Genomic DNA, 20,674 nt, shown 5'->3' on the forward strand with positions numbered 1-20,674 from the left:
TGTTCATTCCCTCTGAAGCATCCAGCACTGGCCACTTTCGGAAGACAGGATACTGGTCTGACACAGTATGGCCATTCTTAAGGATGAGGATATGTATTCATCTATGTCAAGCATACAAAAAGTTCTGGGGGGACTTGTAATAGGACACCATGTCTGTCGGTACTGGTTAAAATCTAAGTCAAAGTAGTATGACAAGGACACTATTGTCTCAAGGTTGGTTAGTGGCTTACAGAAAATGGACTGAGATTGTCTAATGAATTTCCTAGCAGTGACCTAAGGACCACACCATTTTTAAACTAAGATGAGCTAACAAATTTGTGCACAGCTGATTTCAGAACTTGCTAAATTTGTAATTAAAATTAAGTAGTCTAGTAATATGTGAATCACCTAGATCAGCGGCTCTCAACTTATTTGATTGTGCCCCCTTCTTTGTGTCTGTAGTTTACACCCCTTCCCGCCTCCACAAGGACATAGACTGATTTAAAAAAAAAAAAAACTAACATGCAACTCTCACTAAATATTAAAAACAGTAAGTTATTGATTCAAACAGAGCCAATGATCTATTGTAATAAGATCAAAAACAAAACTCTGACTGCAGTCAATGCTTACAGTTAAATGTGCAAAGCGTGTCATAGCAAACGGATTAACGTACAGATGGCAACAACTTTGTATAATACTATGGAAGCTTAAGAGAAATCCATCAAAATGCACAGTGCTATCTAGAGCCAAATGCACAGCGCTATCTGAAGGAGGACCTTATGTGTCTGGAGGAATCAGCTTTGCTAGTTATTCATTGTTGTGGGTAAAATGTGCACAGTTTTTTCCTAAAGCTTCTCACGCCCCCTCAGAATACATTCCATGCCTCCCCAGAGAGGTCTGCCCCCCAATTTGAGAACCTCTAACCTAGATTATGATGCAGCAGAAACTGTAACAGCTTGTGCTAGAAGGTATTTATATTTACATACCTGTCTGTCCGGAAAGAAAACCTCGTAAGTTTCATGCTGCAGTCAGAGCTAGCAAGGTCATCCTCATCAATTCCTTCCAGTCGTGTCACAGGAAGATTTTGAAAAATTTTCTTACAAAATAAATGCCCAGGGAATTCTCTGCAAACAGAGATATTAAAAATAATTTAAGTTACACCTCCTCCAAAACTTTTAATGACTATTTTTAAAATGCAAATTTTTATATTTACTCTATAAAGTCACAAAATTATTCTGATGAAAAACTGGAAGATTATCTTGCAGAGAAGTGGTCCTCTCTCTAAATTCAACAGCATTTCATATAAATGCATTCACATAATACAAACCCAGAGTATGATTCTGCAATCTTCTTTCAGGTGAGCAATTCTTGCAGGGTCAAATCTTCAGTCAGCAATTATCAATTAGAGGTGGTAAATTTAAATTGCTAAGCAGTTCCAATATAATACCTGTAGATACTTCAAGGAGCTGCTATTACCCAATGCTATCTGAAAAACCACAATATATCCCTCACCTCCTATAGCAATAGTACGTGAAGACTATTGTTCTGCTTGCTCAAGTGGAAGAACGTATGTTGAAGCACGCTGATTTGCAAACTCTGAAGAAACATGATTTTTTAATAAGCTTTTATTATATCTTGGGCCCAGTCCGACCCAAATGGACACTAATGGGAATTTGGCTTCTGACCGCAACAGATGCAAGATTGGCAATAATTTAAAACTAGCTAGCCTCATAAAAATGTATTTTAAAATTCTGTAGCAAACATACCTGAAATACAAATTTAGATCAATAGAAATGGCATAATTAGAGGAATTAACGATCACAGCGACATTGAGATCGTGCGACACCTTTACCAGAGTGAGGGGAGATAAGATGGTTGTATTCTTGTTCTCATCCTCCACATTTGCTTGGAAGAGTGCAACGTCAACATCTGCTAGATGCACACCATCTACTGTATCAAAAATGTCTTTACGCCAAAGTCAAAGAAAGTGACAGGTTTCAAACTATTCAACAAGCAAACAATACATAACAAAATAGGACAGTGAATTTCTTGTACTTTGTTTCCCAAGGTAGGTGTATATGTATATAGTCTTCAAGTTCTTGCACAGCAAGATATTTATAATTATTATTTTTTTATAATGTTTTACAGTAGCACTCAAAGGCACAATCAGGCTTAGAGCCACATTGCGCTAGGTGCTGTACAAATGCAAAGTGTGCCATGTGCCCTGATTCATAAAAAGCTGACAGTCAATTTAATTAGAAACTCTATGTCAATAGAGCACATATTGAATACCATTTCTATATCCACTCTCCCTGCTGCCCCAAACTTCACTCTTCGACAACATGGGTTTTTGATTATAAAAGCAAAACTGTGCAAAGTACAGTTTTAATTAACAATGACTAGAGCAGAAGAGGTCTTTTTAAATTTTCGCAGTACAAATTGCAAGGTTGTTGAAATAACACACTGAGTGGATTGAAACTGAAGTAAAACAATCTCTCTGAATAGTAATTAACGTAATGAATATTGGAGTATTGGTGAGAGACTGCTTGAAAAATGTTCACAAGCCTATTTTTGAATTCTGGACAAGAGCATGGAGTAGGAGCATTAACAAGAAGTCAACCACCAAAAATGATGGAATTGACTCCAGTCTCTCATGAGAAATTGTACCACTGCTATTTAGCAGGACAACAAGCTACAGAATTTGATCAAATCCGAATGACTGTATCTAGTTGTCTTGGAAAGTATAACCTATAAATTGCTTTAAACAAATATGTTGACGTTAATAGTATAAGTCTGTAAAACCATTAGGAATGTAATTAAAAATTAATTAAAATCTAAATACTATTAAAAAACCCTGAACCTCTCTAAACGTGCGTTCACATTTTTTTTTGGCAATTGCTTATTGCAAAACACAGTTGGAAGAACAAAATAATGGGATTACTACACAGTGTAAGAAAAATTAGCTGGGAATAGAGATAGCTGAACAGTTTGTGAAACAAATGGCTATCATCCTGCCACAAGAGACCAAAAAGTTGGCATCTACAATGGAATAATGAAGCTCCACTGGCCTGGTGAGACCGTGTTAGTACTTGTACTTCAGCTTTTCACACTGAACTATGCTATCACATGGACTAGATGGATGAAATAACTTCAAAATAGCGAGGCTTGAATTTCCTTCACAAAATGTGTGTTTAATCCTGAAAGGGTTTCAAGAAATATTTTTTTCCTGTTATCCACATTCTTTTTCTTCACAGTATGACTTTACTTTTTTTGATCAATTATATTGGGAAACAGTCTCCATTGCAAAGGATACATATCCAGCCAGAGTTATCTAACAAAAATAGAACCCCTCTACAAAAGTTCACATCTGTTATTCTTTCCAAAGCTTGTGCGGACAAATCAAGGATAAAGCAGTCAAGTGCCTGTAATTCTGTATCTTCTCCAGGAAAATCAAGGTGCACAAGAATAAAGTTATTCAACAGTAGCAAAGATGTGTTCTTTTTAAATGACAGAATCCTCACAGACGATATTGAAGAAATACCTGTAAAATTATTTTTAAAGAATCAAGTTTTTTACATATTCAAATTGGTCATTTTGATTGGAGAGACACTTTATAGCTTAAATTCATTGTCTTAGCCTTTTGATCAATGTAAAGTGCCAAGATCACTGAGGTCAGAACAGTTGCAAGAATAGCACTAATTTGTTTAACCAACTTCTACCACACAAAGACAACTTGGGGAACACAAAACAACATTTTGATAGGCACTAAAAATACTAATTTTGAAAATAAAATATTTTAGCAAGGAGACTTCAGGGCAGGGCAGGGCAGGGCATCAAATGTAACTTGATACATTAAAGTTATTTAATGTATCAAGGCCCCAATCCTGCAAAGATTTACACAGCTGCTTAACTTTATACAGTGACTTCAACAGGCTAGTCACTGTGTAAAGTTAAGTATATACTTAAGTCTCTGCAGGATCAGGGAGAATAGTCTCAACTATAGTACCTTCTTATTTTCATTTGATCAGGTGAAGTGCATGACCGTCTGTAATATTTATATCATTGCCATTCAACAAATTCATTAGCATTACTGATGAGTTCCAAACCCACAACATTAAAAATGACAGCATGAAAATATTTTACACCTTCCTAAGGCCCAATCCTGCAGCCCATTCTTATGTTAATAGTTGTTGCAAGATTGGGTCCATAATCACCAAGAGATTAAAAATATGGAATATACATTGAATGTACTCACTAATATTTTTAACTTCCAGAAGTTTTTTAAGTCTCTTTTCATTCCAGCTGTACAAGGCAGTTGTGTCAGATTTTCCATCCTCTCTATTGAGCTCATAGACAAACAGTTCATTGTTTTTACTAAGAGCTAGGAGTTTTGGCTTGTTTTCTTGTGGGTCATTATTTTCTGCATCCTCCCACATGAAGCTATATTTAATAACAATATTTAATATGTTACATTTATTCACATTATTCTCTTCCAACTTCAGCAGATTCCACAGTTCAGAAAACATAACAAAGCAGTTTAAAAATACCCAGTGTGGTGTTTTATTCACACACACACACAAAACTAGGACACTGACAGGAAAACAGTGAAATATACACACACAAACTGCTATCAAATGTCCAAAATAAACACTAAAAAGGAAAAATATTTTCTTGCTCTTTTATCTATTTCAGTTATAGTGATCATAAGTGTTACTTGTAACAATAATAGGCACAACACTTTCAAAACATAATGTGATTTTTAAGCTGTCAGTGACACTTCAATTTTCAGGCAGGCTTTAACAGTTTGTCGTCTTCCAAGACAGAGGAGATTGCCACGCTTCAGAAAGATAAGGTGGGTGAGATAATATCTTGTATTGGACCAACTTATATTGGTGAGAGAGAGACAAGCTTTCCAGCTCTTACACAGTGACAGAGCTCTTCTTCAGGTCTGGGAAAAGTTCTCCCAGGGTCACAGCAAAATGCAAGGTGGAACAGACAGCTTAGCAATAAGTAGTTAGCACATATTGGAAAAGCCATTCCAGGGAGACAAGTATCAGAGGGGTAGCCGTGTTAGTCTGTGTCCACAAAAACAAGGAGTCCAGTGGCACCTTAAAGACTAACATTTATTTGGGCATAAGCTTTCATGGGTAAAAAACCCGCTTCATCAGATGTATGTATCTGAAGAAGTGGGTTTTTTACCCATGAAAACTTATACCCAAAGAAATCTGTTAATCTTTAAGGTTCCACCAGACTCCTCGTTTTTATCCCAGGGATAAAACACCTCTGCAGTCAAAGGACAAACAGAGGGGGCTAGTGGGTCACAGCAAGACCTCTCCCAATGCTTCTATATCGTGATACCAACTTTTCCCAACCAAGCACTAAAAATTTCCCAAATCTGGTGAAACATTCCCAGATAAAAGTTTTTTACAGTGCTTCTATATCCTGGGAAATTTCCCCAAATCTGGGGATTTGTGAGTAAAATGTTTCAACTTGGGAAATTGGGAAATTTCATTCAAAACGTTTTACTCAAAAAAGCCCCGATTTGGGGGGATTTCCCAGGATACTGAAGCACTGCCCTCTGCAGTCTCCCACCTTTCGGGCTGTGAGGGTTTGAGGACGGCCCTGGAGAACACGCTTTGCTGCAGCCCAGTGGCGATCAGCAAAACAATACCCAGCGGACGGAGAAACCCGGACACGTCAGGGCACCGCCCAACAACCCGTGACCGCGTTAAAGGGCCGACAGCCGCAGGCTGAGCGCGGCTCGGACCCCGGCCTGCCAGCCCCACGCGCCGCGGATCCTGGGCTCGACGGGACCCCCCCGCCCGGCCCCTGCGCTCGGCCCCGCCACTTACTCCGCCCACGGTCCCGGGATGGGGCTGCCGCGGGCCCGGCCAGCCCTGCCACAGGCCAGGGACCTGAGGTGGAGCCCCCCCGAGACCAGCAGGCTTCCCAGAGCGTCCTGCGCCCTGTTGAGCTTGGCCTGGGCTGTGTCCCCCTGGGGGCTCCGGGCCTCCCGGGCGAGGGGCACCAGCAGCACCCGCAGCTCCCCCTCCGCGCCCTCCATCCTCCTAGGGGCCGCCAGCCAGCTCCCCCCCAGACCGCACTTCCGGCTTCAGCGGGGGGACAAGGGCCGCGGCCATCTTGCGCAGGGCACTACTTCCGGCCAGTCTGACGCGAGAGGGCGACGAGACTCGCTGGGTCCGAGGAAACCCGGAAATCTCTTCGCTTTAGGAAGTGGACATTGCGCTGAGACTACAACTCCCAGAATGCCCTGCGGTAAAGACTAGCTCTTGCAGCCACAGGGAGCATTGCATGCTGGGATTTGTAGTCTTCGTGCGTACTAGCTGTGCAGTGCAGTGCAACCAGAAGCATGTGAATTGAAAGTGGTAGTCTATGCGGCCACGCCAGACTGAGACGAGTTGTCTGCTCAGATCATGAGGATCTCTGGATCGGTTGCTTGCTAGCTAGTCCATTTTAGATGAAGCATTATATGCTGTGACTTCTGTTTTCAATGGGCTTCTAACCTCAGAGGCAGCCTTAGTCACTGAGCCTGGGGACACACACATTTGACCAAGTAGTCGGGACTCAAGGAGTTTAGAAGGGGCCTAGAACCTGGATCAAACTTAACGCATAACTCCCATTGTCCAACCATCCATGTTCTATGTTGTAACTGGTTTGACCTTGACTAATCATTTTGTAATGGAGATGAAGTTTACCACTTTATCAGTTGCTCTCTGAAAATCTTACAGGGTACTAATATTGAAAGTAGCATGATTTCTCAAAGCAGAGTGCCAGAGACCTTTTACTCTGCTCCTGTGCATGTGTCAACACTATCATTTATTTGAGGGGAAACTTTCAAATTTAATAGGTTCAAAATATCCTAAAACATTCCCATGACTCCTTCCCCCACAAAGACATTCCATAATAAAATTTCCTGGTGTAAAATACCCACTGGAAATAAAACAATAACACCTAGAAGTCCTCCAAAACAAGTACTACAACAGTATTTAAACTCCAGCAGGTAGATTGTCACAAACTATAAAGTCAGAGGCTGGTTTAACTGGGATTATAGATGTGTATGTATCTATGATGCAAGGCCGTTCTCCAGTTAACCTATTTATTGCTCTCACTGCAGGAAAAGCAGAAGAGCAACAATCCCAACAAATGGTTTATATCTGGGATTTGATGTCTGCTGCAGCCGCTATTTTAGATGCTGATCAGTTTTGTACTGTATTGTACACTGGCCCCTGTTCCGCATTGAGTTGGCAGCTGAAAGCAAGGGGACTGTGCCAGTAGAGGTTGTTGCAAGACCAGAGCCTAGGTACCACTCTTGCCCTGTGCTGGACGGGATTTCAGACCTGCTCAAATCCAGATTGTTTCAGCCACCAGCCACTAAACTACAGTGAAAATGAACTGACAGCACTGAGGGATTTCCCTAGACCCGCCCCCCCCCCAACTGTCCCATCCTCCTCCAGTGGTCAACTAGCTACCCCCGCAGTTTTGCCAATGTAGTAGTTTTCCAGCCCTTCTTTCTCCCTCCCCGTAAATTCAAACACCCCCTCTAATTTCAATTCCTGGGGAAGACTCTGGTACTGACATGGCTAGAATGTGCTGTGTCACCGTGCAGGGGTTGCACCCCACACAAACGCTGATAACAAACCCTGCACAAGTAGGAATGTTTTAGGGGCTACTGCCAGGCTGATCTCCCCAACCTGGGAAGGGCTTTAACACACTGAATCGTTGCAAAGCTCAAGCCAGGTTCACACCCAAACGTGCCCATTACAAACATGCCCTCTATGCCCCGCCCCTCGAGGTCTGGCCCCGCCCGCTCGCCGTCTCCTACCCGGAAGCTGCCGAGGAGGGCAGCAGGGACGGTGGCCGCGCGGGGCTGTTTCTCTCCAATGGCGGAGCGGAAGGATGTCGCTGGTGTCCGGGCTGCTGTCGCACACGCTGGGCAGGGTGCTGTGGCTCTCCGGGCTCCATAGCGGGTACCATGCGCAGGGCAGCCCGGCCATGGAGCAGGACAGAGCGCTCGAGGTGTATGGTGACTATCGGGGAGAGGGGGGCTGGGCTGGGCTGGGCGCGGGGCTGTGAGCGGCGCTTCTAGGTAATTAGCCCTGCCCCGAGTGCGGGGGCCGGGCGAGGTGATCTCTCGAGGTCCCTTCCAGTCCTGTGCGGCGGGTGGGTGCCCTGGGGGGAGCGGTGCCCCCGTGGGTGCCCTGGGGAGGGGTGGGCGGGTGCTTGCCCTGGGAAGGGGCACATGGGTTGGTGCCCGGGTGGGTGGGTGGTTGCCCTGGGGCGGGGCACATGGGTTGGTGCCGCTGGTGGGTGGGTGGGTGGTTGCCCTGGGGAGGGGCACATGGGTTGGTGCCCCTGGAAGCTGGGGCCATTGGTGCCCTGGGGGGAGTGGTGCCCTGGGGAGGGGCACATGGGTTGGTGCCCCTGGCAGCTGGGTGGGTGCGTGCCCTGGGGGGAGCGGTGCCCGGGTGGGTGGGTTGGTGCCCTGGGGAGGGGCACATGGGTTGGTGTCCCTGGCAGCTGGGTGGGTGCGCGCCCTGGGGGGAGTGGTGCCCCGGCGGGTGGTTGTCCTGGGGAGGGACGGATGGTCGGTGCCCCGGCAGGTGGGTGGCTGCTCTAGAGGAAGAGGTGGGTGAGTGCTCTGGATCCTGAGAGCTTTGGGATGGGTTGTTGGTGCCCAGGTGCAGTGGGGCAGAGAGAGAGGTGCCTGGGGACCCACCTGGCTTTGAGATCTGTGGAGGGTGGGAATCTGTCCCCGCTGTTCAGCTCTGGTGTAAGGTGAACCACTCTCAGGGTCACTTACACTGGGAAGTTACCTTGTTACTTCATCCCTCTGGCTAGGGCACAGGCCAGACACCCTTGGCAGTTAGCGTGAGACTAGTAGCTCCAGAAAGGGCTGACAGGCCAGATTAACTTTATGTGGGCCAGGTGCCAAATATATTTGTAGGCCCCCATGGAGGCAATGGAGCATGTTGCGGGGACATTAGTCCCCAGAGCGAGGAGCCAGCCAGAGGCATTGGGGCATGGCATGATAGGGGCAGCCCCGCTCCTCCCAGCCCAGCACGAGGGCACTATTTACAAACCAGCAGTTGCCAGATGCACAGTGGCCCAGCCAGCCTTGTGCTGCCAGCATGCCCCTTCCCCTTGGGGGCGGGCCCCTGCTGTGCCACACAGTTATCCCCGCCCCCAACACCGGAACCCCTCCCCCCCATTCCCTGCGGCCAGAGCCCCCCTGTACCTGCTATGCCCACCCCCCACACACATATGCACAGCACCCTGCACAACACCATCCTTGCCCACAGCCTCACCACAACTGCCCAGCACCCCCCACAGAACCCCCACTCCCTGGTGCCTCAACACACACACATCCTCCCTGCCACCTCACAGCCCAGCACTCCCCAGAGAACCACTCCCCACGCCCTGCCTCCTGGCCACACTCACTGGCCCCTCAGGAGTGGCCAAGGCCTGTCCTGGCCAGGCTTTCTCAAGATGCAGGCAAGCCCCCCCCTTGCCCCCCCCCCACACCTGGCTGAGACTGGCCAGGCTTCTGCACCAGTCCCAGACAGCTCAGCTCCTGGGAGAGCGGTAGGGCCCCACAGGTGATGGGAAGCAGAGACTGCCCAGAGCCGGAGGTGCACTGGGTCCAGCCAGGGGGCTGAGAGGAGCAGGGGGGTGAGGCCAGGGGGTGGAGAGGAGCCCTCCGCCTGAGGAGCAAGTGATGGGTGGGGGCAATCAGTATGTGCTCAGAAGGTGAGTCTTGATAGCCCCTGTAACTTTTATCTTAGTGATTGTAACTAGTAAAGGTTCTGCCGAGGTGTTAAATATTTGTTATCCAATTTTAGGGTTCTCTGTGGCTCTTTACATGGATTCTAGCTCCTTTGTAAATTCCATCCTTAATCTCCAGCTCTCCAAGACAGTTGTAAAACAATGCAATAAAAATACTATGTTTGTAGTAGTATTTTCCTATAAACATAGGAGCAGTTCCAAACCACAAGTCATCTAGTTCACAATCTAAATATTAAAACCAAATCTGGTGGCAAAAGCATTTCTTCCATACATTATAAATCAAGTTTAGATTTAGTTTTTAGCCAGAAGGGCAAAAAATAGCAAATACTGAATTGGAGGCCAGATTGAAGCCCTTGTGCACACCGTTCTAGAGCCATTCTGTTGTAATTACTGATGGAGAGGGGGATGTTTGCAGATTTGAGTGGGTCATCAGTGGCACGCTTTTCATTGGTATTAATTCAGATTGTTAGCTGCACTTCAGATACTCAGTATTTGGATCCCATATGCTATCTGAAACATAGCCTTTTTAATATATTAAGCAACTCCAGAGCTGCCCAGAGTGGAGGACAAGTGGGGCAATTTGCCCAAGGCCCCACAGCAGCCTCCACGAGAATATAGTATTCTATAGTATTGCAAAAAAATTTATGTAAGGGGCCCCCAAAATTGCTTTGCCCCAGACCCCCTGAATCCTCTGGGCAGCCCTGAGTAACTCTAAAATCTTAACACTGTTCAGAGATGAATTTTACTGGGAAGAAGGCATTCTGATTCTTGATTTTTATTATGCATCAGATCATCCTGGACATACATTAAGTTCACTGTGTAAACTGATGAGTCACTGACTGTCAGTAAAACTTCATGGCAGGAAAGTTCAATGGGTCAGTTTCAGCCCTTGTGTAACTCCACTGTAGTTAATGGCATTACAACAGGGCTGAATTTGGCCCATTTATATATTAACAAGTTTGTGAAAAGGTGACTACGGTATTTGATTCAATATTAGCTTTTATTGCCAGCATTAAATGCTATCACACATGTAGGGTGAATATTGTATTCACCAAAGAGCTTTGAGATATTACTTTTAGAAAATGACTTCTCATGCCGTCTACAGGCAGACTATAAAGCCAGTTGAGATGACCACACTGAGTATTCAGACAATGTAATCAAAGTCCTTTTGCACACTCTGAGTTCATTCATTGCTGGAATGCTTTTCCACTGAAAGCTTGGGGTTGTTTGCATGGCATACCTCTTTTAAAAAAAACAAAACAAAACAGATAATGATTTTTACAAATGTATTCTTTATTTGCAACTGTTGACAGATCATACAAACAAATTTTATCCTGTCATTTGTTCATGGTTTCCTCACCGTAAATATTTGTTCACAGAAATCGTATAGATTTGTTTCTGTCCAGTGATCGGATGATCTAAACTTATGAACAGGAGGATACCTCTTTTTTGAGTTGTGAATTATCCTTTAGCATTTGTAATAGTTTTGAATCTACACTGTAAGCACTTCATCCTGGAAAATGCTTAGTCTCTCCAACTTCTATTGACCTTTTTGGGAGTAAGAGTGGCTTAGAATCCTGCAAAATTTGACCCATATATCAGAAGTTCCTCAAGTCAAGGATCTTATTTTCTTACTCTTCTGTGAAGTGCTAAGCATACCAATTTCAGTAAGAGAGAGGTATCAACAATCACATTGCCCTGTGTAAAGAGTTTGATGTAATAAGATAATACTATAAACTAAATTCATACTGTGTTGTGGGTAAGGCCTGTGTTTTTCCTGTCAAAACAGTGCAGAGCTGATGGACTCCATTTGTAGGTAGTAAAATGCTATGTTCTTTGACCATGAACTGTAGAAATGTTTGCACTGTATGGAGAGGAGCAGACATGGTAAGATACAGGTGCTTTGGTTTGTGCTTCTCTTGGGTGAACTGAGTCAGCAAGATGTTTCAGTTACCAGGCCTCTCCTGGAGAGGAGTTGAAAAAATTAGGCTGGGAAGAACAACTTGTTAAAAACCTATGACTTTTTCTCTAATCATCTAATTTGTAAAAGGTATTTCATTTCTGGTGTATGTCCTTCTGCTTTAGATATAATTCGAACTATCCGGGATCCAGAGAAGCCTAACACTTTAGAAGAACTGGAAGTGGTAACGGAAAGTTGTGTTGAAGTGCACGAGATAGGGGAAGATGAATATCTCGTTATTATCAGGTTTACACCAACAGTACCTCATTGCTCTTTGGCAACTCTCATTGGTAAGCTTCATATTTCCTTAAATGGCCGAATAGTTTTCTTCTAAAATGTGCAGCAGTAAACCAAATGCAATGGAGGTTCGTCTGAGTAACACTAATAAAAATAAAGTATTCCCCCCCCCCCTTTTTTTTTTTTGCTTGGACTTGTATATTAGAAAGCATTATACAAAGCAGTCAAAAGAAATATTGCAATATTTCTTAAATCGAATAGCATTTTATGAAGCAAAAAGATCCTGTAGGCCTTGTTCAGGGATGATGGCTTTCAGAAATCCTCTTCATGATTTGGTAGTTCCAAGAAGCACTGAGTTAAGAGAGGAAGAAAAGGAATTGTGATTTACGTGTACATGATTGCTGCTTATTAGGTCCTAGCCATACTAGGTTGAATAGTATTGTCGCGGATGTGGACCTACCACTGTTTTACAGTTCAGTGTAGCCAGAGGTTTTCTACGTATGGTAATGCAGACAATGATACTGGACTAGTCCCTTTAAGGTAATCTATAGCACAACTTCTGAATAAACACCTCTACCCCAATATAACGTTGTCCTCAGGAGCCAAAAAAATCTTACTGTGTTATAGGTGAAACCGCGTTGTATTGAACTTGCTTTGATCCGCTGTAGCGTGCAGCCCCGCCCCCCCGGAGCGCTGCTTTACTGCGTTATATCCGAATTCATATTATATCGGGTCGCGTTATATTGGGGTGGAGGTGTAGCTGCAATATGGTGTGGAAGTAAACCATTTAACAGCTTACTGTTGCTCTAGGTGTTTTAAAATGTTTAGCAAGTCACAGTACAGATAGGGCTTCAGTATTTGCCTTGTTGCTTCTTAGCTAAGCAGCCGAAGGTTGCCTTAGATAACTGGTGGCCAGACTTTAGAAATAATGGGGAAAGGGGAAGCATTAGTGTTGAAATGAATGTGGAACAGTGATTGTTGAGTAATACTGTGCCTTGGTAGTATATGATGAATAGGGAGTAAAGCAATGTGGCTTATGGTGTAGTCTTGTCTTGAGAGATTAATCTTCACTGATTTAAGAGAAATAACATATCGGGCTCTCTTCAGCAGTTCTTACTCATGCAAAACTCCACTGAAGAAAACAATGGGATTAGATCTGTGATGACTCCTGTGTCTAGGTCTGTTAAAAATTGAAGTTATATTTTTAATTTTTATTGATTACAATCTAGGGATTGTACATTTACCCAGCGTGTATCCTCCTGAATATGAAAAGCTGATAGGAGTCGATTTTTACTTGGGCTAGAAGGGTATGTCCGAAATGTTGCAGGGTTCCGGCATTACTACAGAAGTTTAAAGAAAAGCAGTTTGTCAGATCTTAAAAATAAAAACAAACCCTCTTATGTACTATTAAAAGATCACAAAGTAGAACAAAATTCTACTTCTGTTGCTTATTTTCTTTGATTATGTGCTTAGTTGAGATGTTGTTTATCCTGTTTCCTTCCTGTGATGAAACTAGACTTCAGCTCTCTGAAGTTATGCTGCTTAGATATAACATATCAAGATTAGCAAACTGTATAATTCTAAGTTAACACAGACAAAGGATTCTCATTTTACATTTTAAATAATTTTAAAACATTTTAAAAAATAAATGTTTTTGAATTTAACCAAGAGGCAAATCATGCTGAAGTATCACCCCACGTCTTTGTATGGGAAAGTGAAGTACAAATGGTGCGAATTAATCAGCCTATTTTAGGACTGTCAGCTACCTAATTATTTACTATGGGCTTATCTACATAGGGAAGCGATTTTCAGATAAAATAGGGTGTGAATTTGAAGCACAGTAGTTGGTCATGCTACCTCCCTGTATAGACACTCTTCTATTCCACACTTAGTGCCTTTGTGTAGAATAAGAGTGTTCATATTGGGAGCTAGTATGGAATAACTATTCCACAGTAGCTATTCCAGGCAATTTGCTGGTGTAGAAAAGCCCTTACAAAAAACAGATTCTATGAGTATTACTTACAGTATATGTATTTAAATAGTCTGAAGATTTTTACTCTGATTTTTGAGAAGTAAAGTAGCTGACTGTTTTAGAGGGCGGTGAACTTGACTGCCACGGTTTGATTTCCCCAGACTTTGTGTTCTTGTGTTCCTAGTGACCTCTGTTTCTCCAGTTCCTCATTCTGTAAAAGGAAAGAGCTACAGCAAGTATATTTAAGCAGCTATGCAGCACATGTAAGAGTACGAGCCATAAGCAGTTTGTCAGAGTTCCTCTCGAGCACAGACTACTTGCTTTTAAATTGGTGTTTTACGTCTCTTTACCTACTAGACCCTAAATAGCCTGGGACCAGCCTACTGAGAGTTATGGTCTGTGTGGTGCTGAATTTCTATCCTCCTTGAGAGAACCGGGTTTGGCAGAATTGAATTTATTTATTTGTTTATTTATTTATTTTATTTTTCAGTTTTGACAGATAATATCAATGCTTATTTTTAAGCTTTTTAAAATTACAGTTTTTTACTTTTCATTTGTGGGAAATTCTGGGCTGGGCTGGAAATGGGCCGGGTCAGATAATTATTTAATGACATGTTGCGATCCAAAAAGTAAAAGCTTTGTACCATTAAAACACATATTGTCAACATCATGTGTCAAAATATCTAAAGTAAATATCCTTAAGTCAAACTCAAATAAGTTCTCAAGCATAATTTTTCTTACTGTACCTATTTGTAAATTTTTATTTTTATCAATGGAAATATATTTTTCATTGGTCTGTATGTGTACATTGAGATCGACATTTACTGACATATACCAATTAAAAATCTAATCCAAGCCTAGATATAATAGAGAGAGGAATGGCTGCCAGGGTGTTCTCCATAAAGGCCCCAGGACTCTGGAATCCCCTCCTGTCCCTGTTCTGAAGTAGCCCAGACTTCCAGGGCATCTTGGAGGGCCTATTTTTTTCAAGTGATTTTTGAGGCATGGGCCAGTATATTGAGGTGTTGGTATTTCTACTGCTGCTTGATAGAAGGGTTGAGCTGATGGTATTGCATTTTGTTTTAACTAATTGGCAGGGTGCTCAGAACCTGTGCATGAGCACTCTTTACTTTCTTTCAATTTAGAATAAACAAATATATTTTTAAGAAGTCTCTGACTGCCTGGATATTTACTCTCTGAAAGGAACTGGTAGCTGGGAGAGTTATGGTAGTTATTGCTGTAACTGAGAGTGTCTCCTGGTCAGTCCAGTGTCGAATCTCCAGGTCGTTTAAAAATGGGTCACATACTCGTAGTGGTCTTCTGTCCCAAAGAATTACTGGGTGCTTGCCTGTTATATCATGCTCTCTAGTGGATTCAAGCATCCTCTTCATCTGTCTAATGATTACGAAGATGAACACATTACATGCAACTAACCTAGAGAGAAACATCTGAAATCTAATCTCCTAATTTATCACTAAAAGCATATAGTTTCAACGGTGATGAGTATAATAGAAAGACCTAATTTAGATAACATTGTGTTTGAATGTTACATGAAAACCAGTGGTTCTCAAACTGGGGCCGCCGCTTGTGTAGGGAAAGCCCCTGGTGGGCCGGGCCGGTTTGTTTACCTGCCGGGTCCGCAGGTTCGGCCGATCGTGGCTCCCACTGGCCGTGGTTCGCTGCTCCAGGCCAATGGGAGCTTCTGGAAGCGGAAGCCAATATGTCCCTCAGCCCGCACCGCTTCCAGCAGCTCCCATTGGCCTGGAGCAGCGAACCGCGGCCAGTGGGAGCCGCGATCGGCCGAACCTGCCGACCCGGCAGGTAAACAAACCGGCCCGGCCCACCAGGGGCTTTCCCTACACAAGCGGCGGCCCTAGTTTGAGAACCGGTAATGTAAACAGTCAGTACTTTTTTGCTGATGTGTCACTTGCCGGTTTTTTAGATTAATCCAAGACTTAAATCGTAAGGTCCTTAGGACAAGGACTGTTTCCTTTCTGTGGTTTGTATCATACTGAGCATATGTTCAGAGTTCAACAAATAATCTAATGTACATTGAAAATTAGGCAAGGGGTGGCTACCTGGGGTAGGTGATACACTTGGGAGACAGAAGAATTTCCTGCTCCCCCAAGTTGTTCCAAGATTGTGTTCTTTTCAAACTGTTTTCTCTTTTGTTAGAAGTTCAGCAATCTTCCGAAAGAAATAGCTGCATTATGTACTCCACAGAAGTTAAGTGCAGCCACAATAGTAGGAAAGAACCTCTAGTACAGGAATGTAGACGAGAGGAGAGGAGTGATAGTTCTCTAAGGTGCTTGGAGACTAAAGTCTCTCTCTAGGCCAAAGAGCCTTCCCTATTATCCTGCCTGATCCTCGATGATCTGGAAGAACCATATATTGGAGTCAGAGGGTGTCCGTTGTCATTCATTTGTCTTTCTGCTGAGAATGCTGCAGGGGTGACAGTCATTGCCAGTTGTATTGATGGATTTTGTGAGGTAGATGTATGTCCACTGGAAATTAGGTAGACCAAAAAAATTGTTTAAATCATCCACAGAACTCCTTGAACTTGCAAATGAAAAAAATGGTTTTTATTGTTTTTAAACAGGGCTTTGTTTGCGAATAAAACTTCAGAGATGTTTGCCTTTTAAGCACAAGGTAAAGTATTCATTTCTACCATTCTCATATGAGATTGTGTGTGGATGTATGCCCAATACCAAATGACAAACTTAAAAAACGAAACAAACTGCAAGATTGCTTACTTAGTTTTAAAATTGTGGTCAAAAAGGTCTGTTGGTGTTTTTAAATAGTGCACTGGTGGGGATGGATTGTGGAAAATACAGGACATCTTAAAACAAACAACCCCAAATATCTATCTAAGTCCTCCTAATGCCTTCAAGGGAAAGAATTATGGGCCACAGGAACATTTCAAAGCGTCCAGGCATTGTGAATTTTATTAATGTTTAATAGTTACTGGGTTTGTTTGTACTTTTGGAATAACCGGTTGTTGTTGTCCCCAATGATTCCTGAGTGAGTAAGCGAGACAAGGTGACCTGAAAGTAAGGTAGTGAGTAACGTGCCAGCATCAGTTTGAATTCTGACTCCAGTTAAGGAATAAAGATGCCCTCCACAGTTCCTGTGAAGATTCTCTGCAAAACAAATACACAAAAAAAAGGGAAATGGGATCTTATAGTGAGTTTGCTCGGAGAATTTGTAAGCACTGAAGAGGTAGGAATGGAGCCAGGATTTGAAATGAGATTTCTTATTCCTATAATTTAAATAGGAACACAGGGATTGCCATATTGGATCAGGCCAGTGGTCTACCCAGTCCAATATATCACCTGGCAGTGGCCAGCATCACACTGCATTGACACTTTCACAGGAGAGCCCCATTAGCCCCCACTGGCAGAAGTTGAGAATGATGTGACAAGGAGCTTTAAAGGATGGGGGGGGGGTGGTGGTAAATATCACTTAGGATTTCCTCCCTGAAAGGGGCTTATTTTCCAAATGTGTTTAAATAAGCTGTCCATGGAAGTGACCGTTGCAGTTCCTGTCGCCTCTAGACAAACAGCTCCTAAATCAGGCTCTACAGAACACTAGCTTGTGGGTTACAGAGAGCTGGCTGGCAAGATAGTGCTGGCTGTCCTCCCCATTTCCAGCTGCTTAACGGCATTGAAAGGAAACTAAACATACACTGAAGTACTTTCCTAGTAATACTTAGCCATGTAAGTAACTGATATGGTTATCTCAGCTTGACCACCAATAGGGCTGTGAATTGGAGGGGAGATGCCTGTAAGACATTCTTGTAAAATCTAGATGATGAAAAAGCTTGAGACCTGCCTATTGTGTACAACAGGGTAGGATGGTTCGCAAATGTTAATTGTTAAATCAGTGTGCATGCTTTGTACAGAGATTTCTCTTCCCCAACAGTGTGCAGGGGTATAGCTATTCATGTGCGTGGCTAACATTGTTTATTTCTTATCTAGTTGGAAATCTATATATCTGAAGGTGCCCATTCCACTGAGGAGGACAGTAAGTGGATTTTTATAAATTGAATGACTGTGGCTTCAGACTCTGTGTGTGGCCCACCACCCTAGGAATTAATGCAGTGTCATAGTTGCAGGATGAAGCACGCCACTGGGAAATCTCAAATTTTAAGTTGCTGCAATGAAATTCAAACTTGTTCATGTTGCACATCTAGTATATATCACTGGAGATATCGAGGATTACATTTAAAAAGGGGGGGAAATAAATAGGAAGTATTGCATATGTGCAGCTAAGTACATTTCTGGAATTTCTTGACTTTGAGTGGTTGATTTTGCAATCTTGTATTAATGCTAGACTATTTTTATTATGGTTTTTAAAATGTGGAGGAACTGGACTGGCAAGCATGTGCCATAGAAAATCTCAATTGTAAAATTGTGTCTTTATTAAAATCAAATTTTTTCCAAATAAAAAAGAACCACGAAAGACTCTGCCCATGCCAGGTTTTGACCTTTCACTTATTTTGTTCTAAACCTGAATAGAATGTTGTTGTTTTTTAACATGGAAAATTTGGGGTGCGCTTGGGATTTTTTTCTTTTCTCTCAGTTACATAGCTAGAAACTAAACTAGAGAAATTCAGATTGACACAATTTACCTAGGGATGCAGTGGATTCTCCATCACTTGGAGCTATTAAACATCCACTTTTGATTTTTACACTCTAGCTTAACCAGAAGTTACGGACTTGATGCTGGAATCACTTTGTGAAATTCTACAGCCTGTGTTCTGCAGGCAGGCAGACTAGGTGATCCTAATGGTACCTTCTGGGCTTTAAATCTATGCAACTTTAGCAAAACTTCAATGGGAACAGGTAGTCGAGTTCCCAAATACAGGGATATTGGCGCCTAATAAATTAAAAGCAAAATTTAGAGCTCATAAAATTTAAGCATTGACAATTCCTACCCAAGATCAGGATACAGACACAGATGTAAGAAATGAGTATTAGTGCTATTATGTCTCAATGATGGCTTTTCTGTTACAAGGAAGCAAAATACATTGTTTGTTCCATATTGTCCAGTACAGGACTGCACAACTCGTTAAGCGGCGAGGGCCACATTACTCCAAAGAAAACAGCTGAGGGCCGAAACCCCCCGGCCCCGCGGAAACACCCCCCCCCAGCACCTCCTGGCCCCGCGGAAACACCCCGCCCCAGCACCGCCCAACCCTGCAGAAACAAACCTTCCTTCCCCAGTGCGGCCCCACCAAAACAGCTGTGGGCCAAAAAGGAAGGTTGGGGGTGGGGAGGTGATAGAGCCGAGCCCTTTCCCCAGCCCCAGCCCCCCAGCTGGCCACGAGCCGCGGGGGGGGGGGGCTCGCTGCTGCAAGCCCGCACAGAGCCCCAGAGCCCTTTGATTCCCAGCCACGGCTGAGATTTAAAGGGCTCTGGGCTCCCCGCCACTGCGGGCAGCGCAGAGCCCTTTAAATCCCGGCTGCGGCTGGGATTCAAAGGGCTCTGGGCTGCCCGCAGAGCGCCGTGTGCGCGGGATTTAGAATCCCCCCGTGGGCTGCACAGTGAGGCTCCGCGGGCCGCATGTTGTGCAGGCCTGGTCCAGTTGTTGTGAAGGGTTAAGAGGAATTTAAGGTCGGATGTGGCTCTACACATTTTATATTACTTAAGGACTGCAGAATAGCCAGCATAAACAGGGTGTTACATATTCCTTTCCTGGACTAGAAATGCCATGAAAGTGGTAGTGATGTCTAGTGGCTGTGTGTGATCGTTCTCCCACTTGCCTCTCTGCCCCTCATCCCCTGCTAATCCCTCTTTGTTCCATCCAAGATTCCCAGTTCAACACCACTTTCATGTCATTTTTCCACTCCTGTGTGTTTCCGGTATGCCAGGAGCATCTCCTTGAACAGGTCTATCTTGCCATCTCCATTTCTACCTGCGCTGCACTTCTTCAGACAAGTGTATTATACAAATCCTAGTCCTCTTCACCATAGAGCAAAGTGATTATAGTCCCGCCTATAAATATTTAAAATTAAAATAAGATAGAAGAAAGATGCCACAATCCATTTCTTATTCCTTTTGTCTGTTGCCTCCCGTTCACATTGCTTGAGATTGCTCTTGTCTACAAAGATTTCAGGGACCTACCTCAGTGCAGAGTCAAGTATCTAGCACAAAGTGATTACTATACAAGAATTGCTAAGTAAAATGGCTCTCACTAACTTTTCATCTGATATTTTGCAGTCAACAAGCAAATAAATGACAAAGAGAGAGTAGCAGCTGCGATGGAGAATCCAAACTTGCGCGAAATTGTGGAGCAGTGTGTTACAGAACCTGACTAGCAGCTACAGTAACCACAGAGCTATGATCATTTTGATATATTGGTTTAATTATTTGTAAAACTTCAAGGCCTTGAGTTTAATACTTACCTTGTTTGTACCTTCCACATGATTTTTAAAAGAAACCATTTATAAAGCAAATGTAAATTATAAGAAGATGGCTAGCAGTATATAACATTAGGTGACGTGTATAGTGTTCTAAAGAATTTGTAATATTCAGTGTTCAAAGATAAATATTTTAACTAGTTATTATGAACCAGCTGTGTTGCCTTCTTCTGATGCACATTGTGATACAAAAGCAATTTTGCAGGTTAAATTTCCACTGTGCTCAAATCGAATGTTTCAATCACTACACTGTAAAAAAACAAAAAACAAAAAAATAAAACATTGATTCTTATAATGAAAA

At 43.2% G+C, this 20,674-nt stretch overlaps 2 protein-coding genes and 1 long non-coding RNA gene across 5 annotated transcripts in view; 1 reads left to right on the forward strand and 2 right to left on the reverse strand.

Annotated features, from left to right (window-relative positions):
* Positions 1-6,170, reverse strand: part of SPG11 (SPG11 vesicle trafficking associated, spatacsin) — a 63,662-nt gene extending 57,492 nt beyond the window's left edge. For 2 of the 3 annotated variants that reach the window (XM_039490893.1, XM_039490892.1), the window contains exons 1-5: positions 5,832-6,170; positions 4,235-4,419; positions 3,293-3,520; positions 1,746-1,944; positions 966-1,103 (exon numbers count right to left, since the gene is read on the reverse strand). In XM_039490893.1, coding sequence (XP_039346827.1) covers positions 966-1,103; positions 1,746-1,944; positions 3,293-3,520; positions 4,235-4,419; positions 5,832-6,043 — 962 coding nt within the window. In that variant the 5' untranslated portion in view covers positions 6,044-6,170. Of the gene's footprint in view, positions 1-965; positions 1,104-1,745; positions 1,945-3,292; positions 3,521-4,234; positions 4,420-5,831 lie in introns of those variants that run through there. The other variant, XM_039490894.1, reaches the window with a different exon arrangement.
* A 1,644-nt stretch (positions 6,171-7,814) lies between these two features.
* Positions 7,815-20,674, forward strand: CIAO2A (cytosolic iron-sulfur assembly component 2A). The gene is made up of 5 exons (XM_039490899.1): positions 7,815-8,023; positions 11,869-12,033; positions 16,552-16,601; positions 17,930-17,975; positions 20,174-20,674. Exons 1-5 carry the CDS (start codon positions 7,897-7,899, stop codon positions 20,269-20,271), a joined length of 486 nt encoding a protein of 161 aa, XP_039346833.1. The 5' UTR covers positions 7,815-7,896; the 3' UTR covers positions 20,272-20,674.
* LOC120373056 lies at positions 11,056-14,163 on the reverse strand. Its single transcript, XR_005585348.1, has 2 exons — positions 14,004-14,163; positions 11,056-12,331 (listed from the first exon to the last, which is right to left on the reverse strand). It is a non-coding gene; the product is annotated as an uncharacterized LOC120373056 (long non-coding RNA).

The sequence above is a fragment of the Mauremys reevesii genome, linkage group 10 (assembly GCF_016161935.1).
Source record: "Mauremys reevesii isolate NIE-2019 linkage group 10, ASM1616193v1, whole genome shotgun sequence".
NCBI classification, from domain to species: domain Eukaryota; kingdom Metazoa; phylum Chordata; order Testudines; family Geoemydidae; genus Mauremys; species Mauremys reevesii.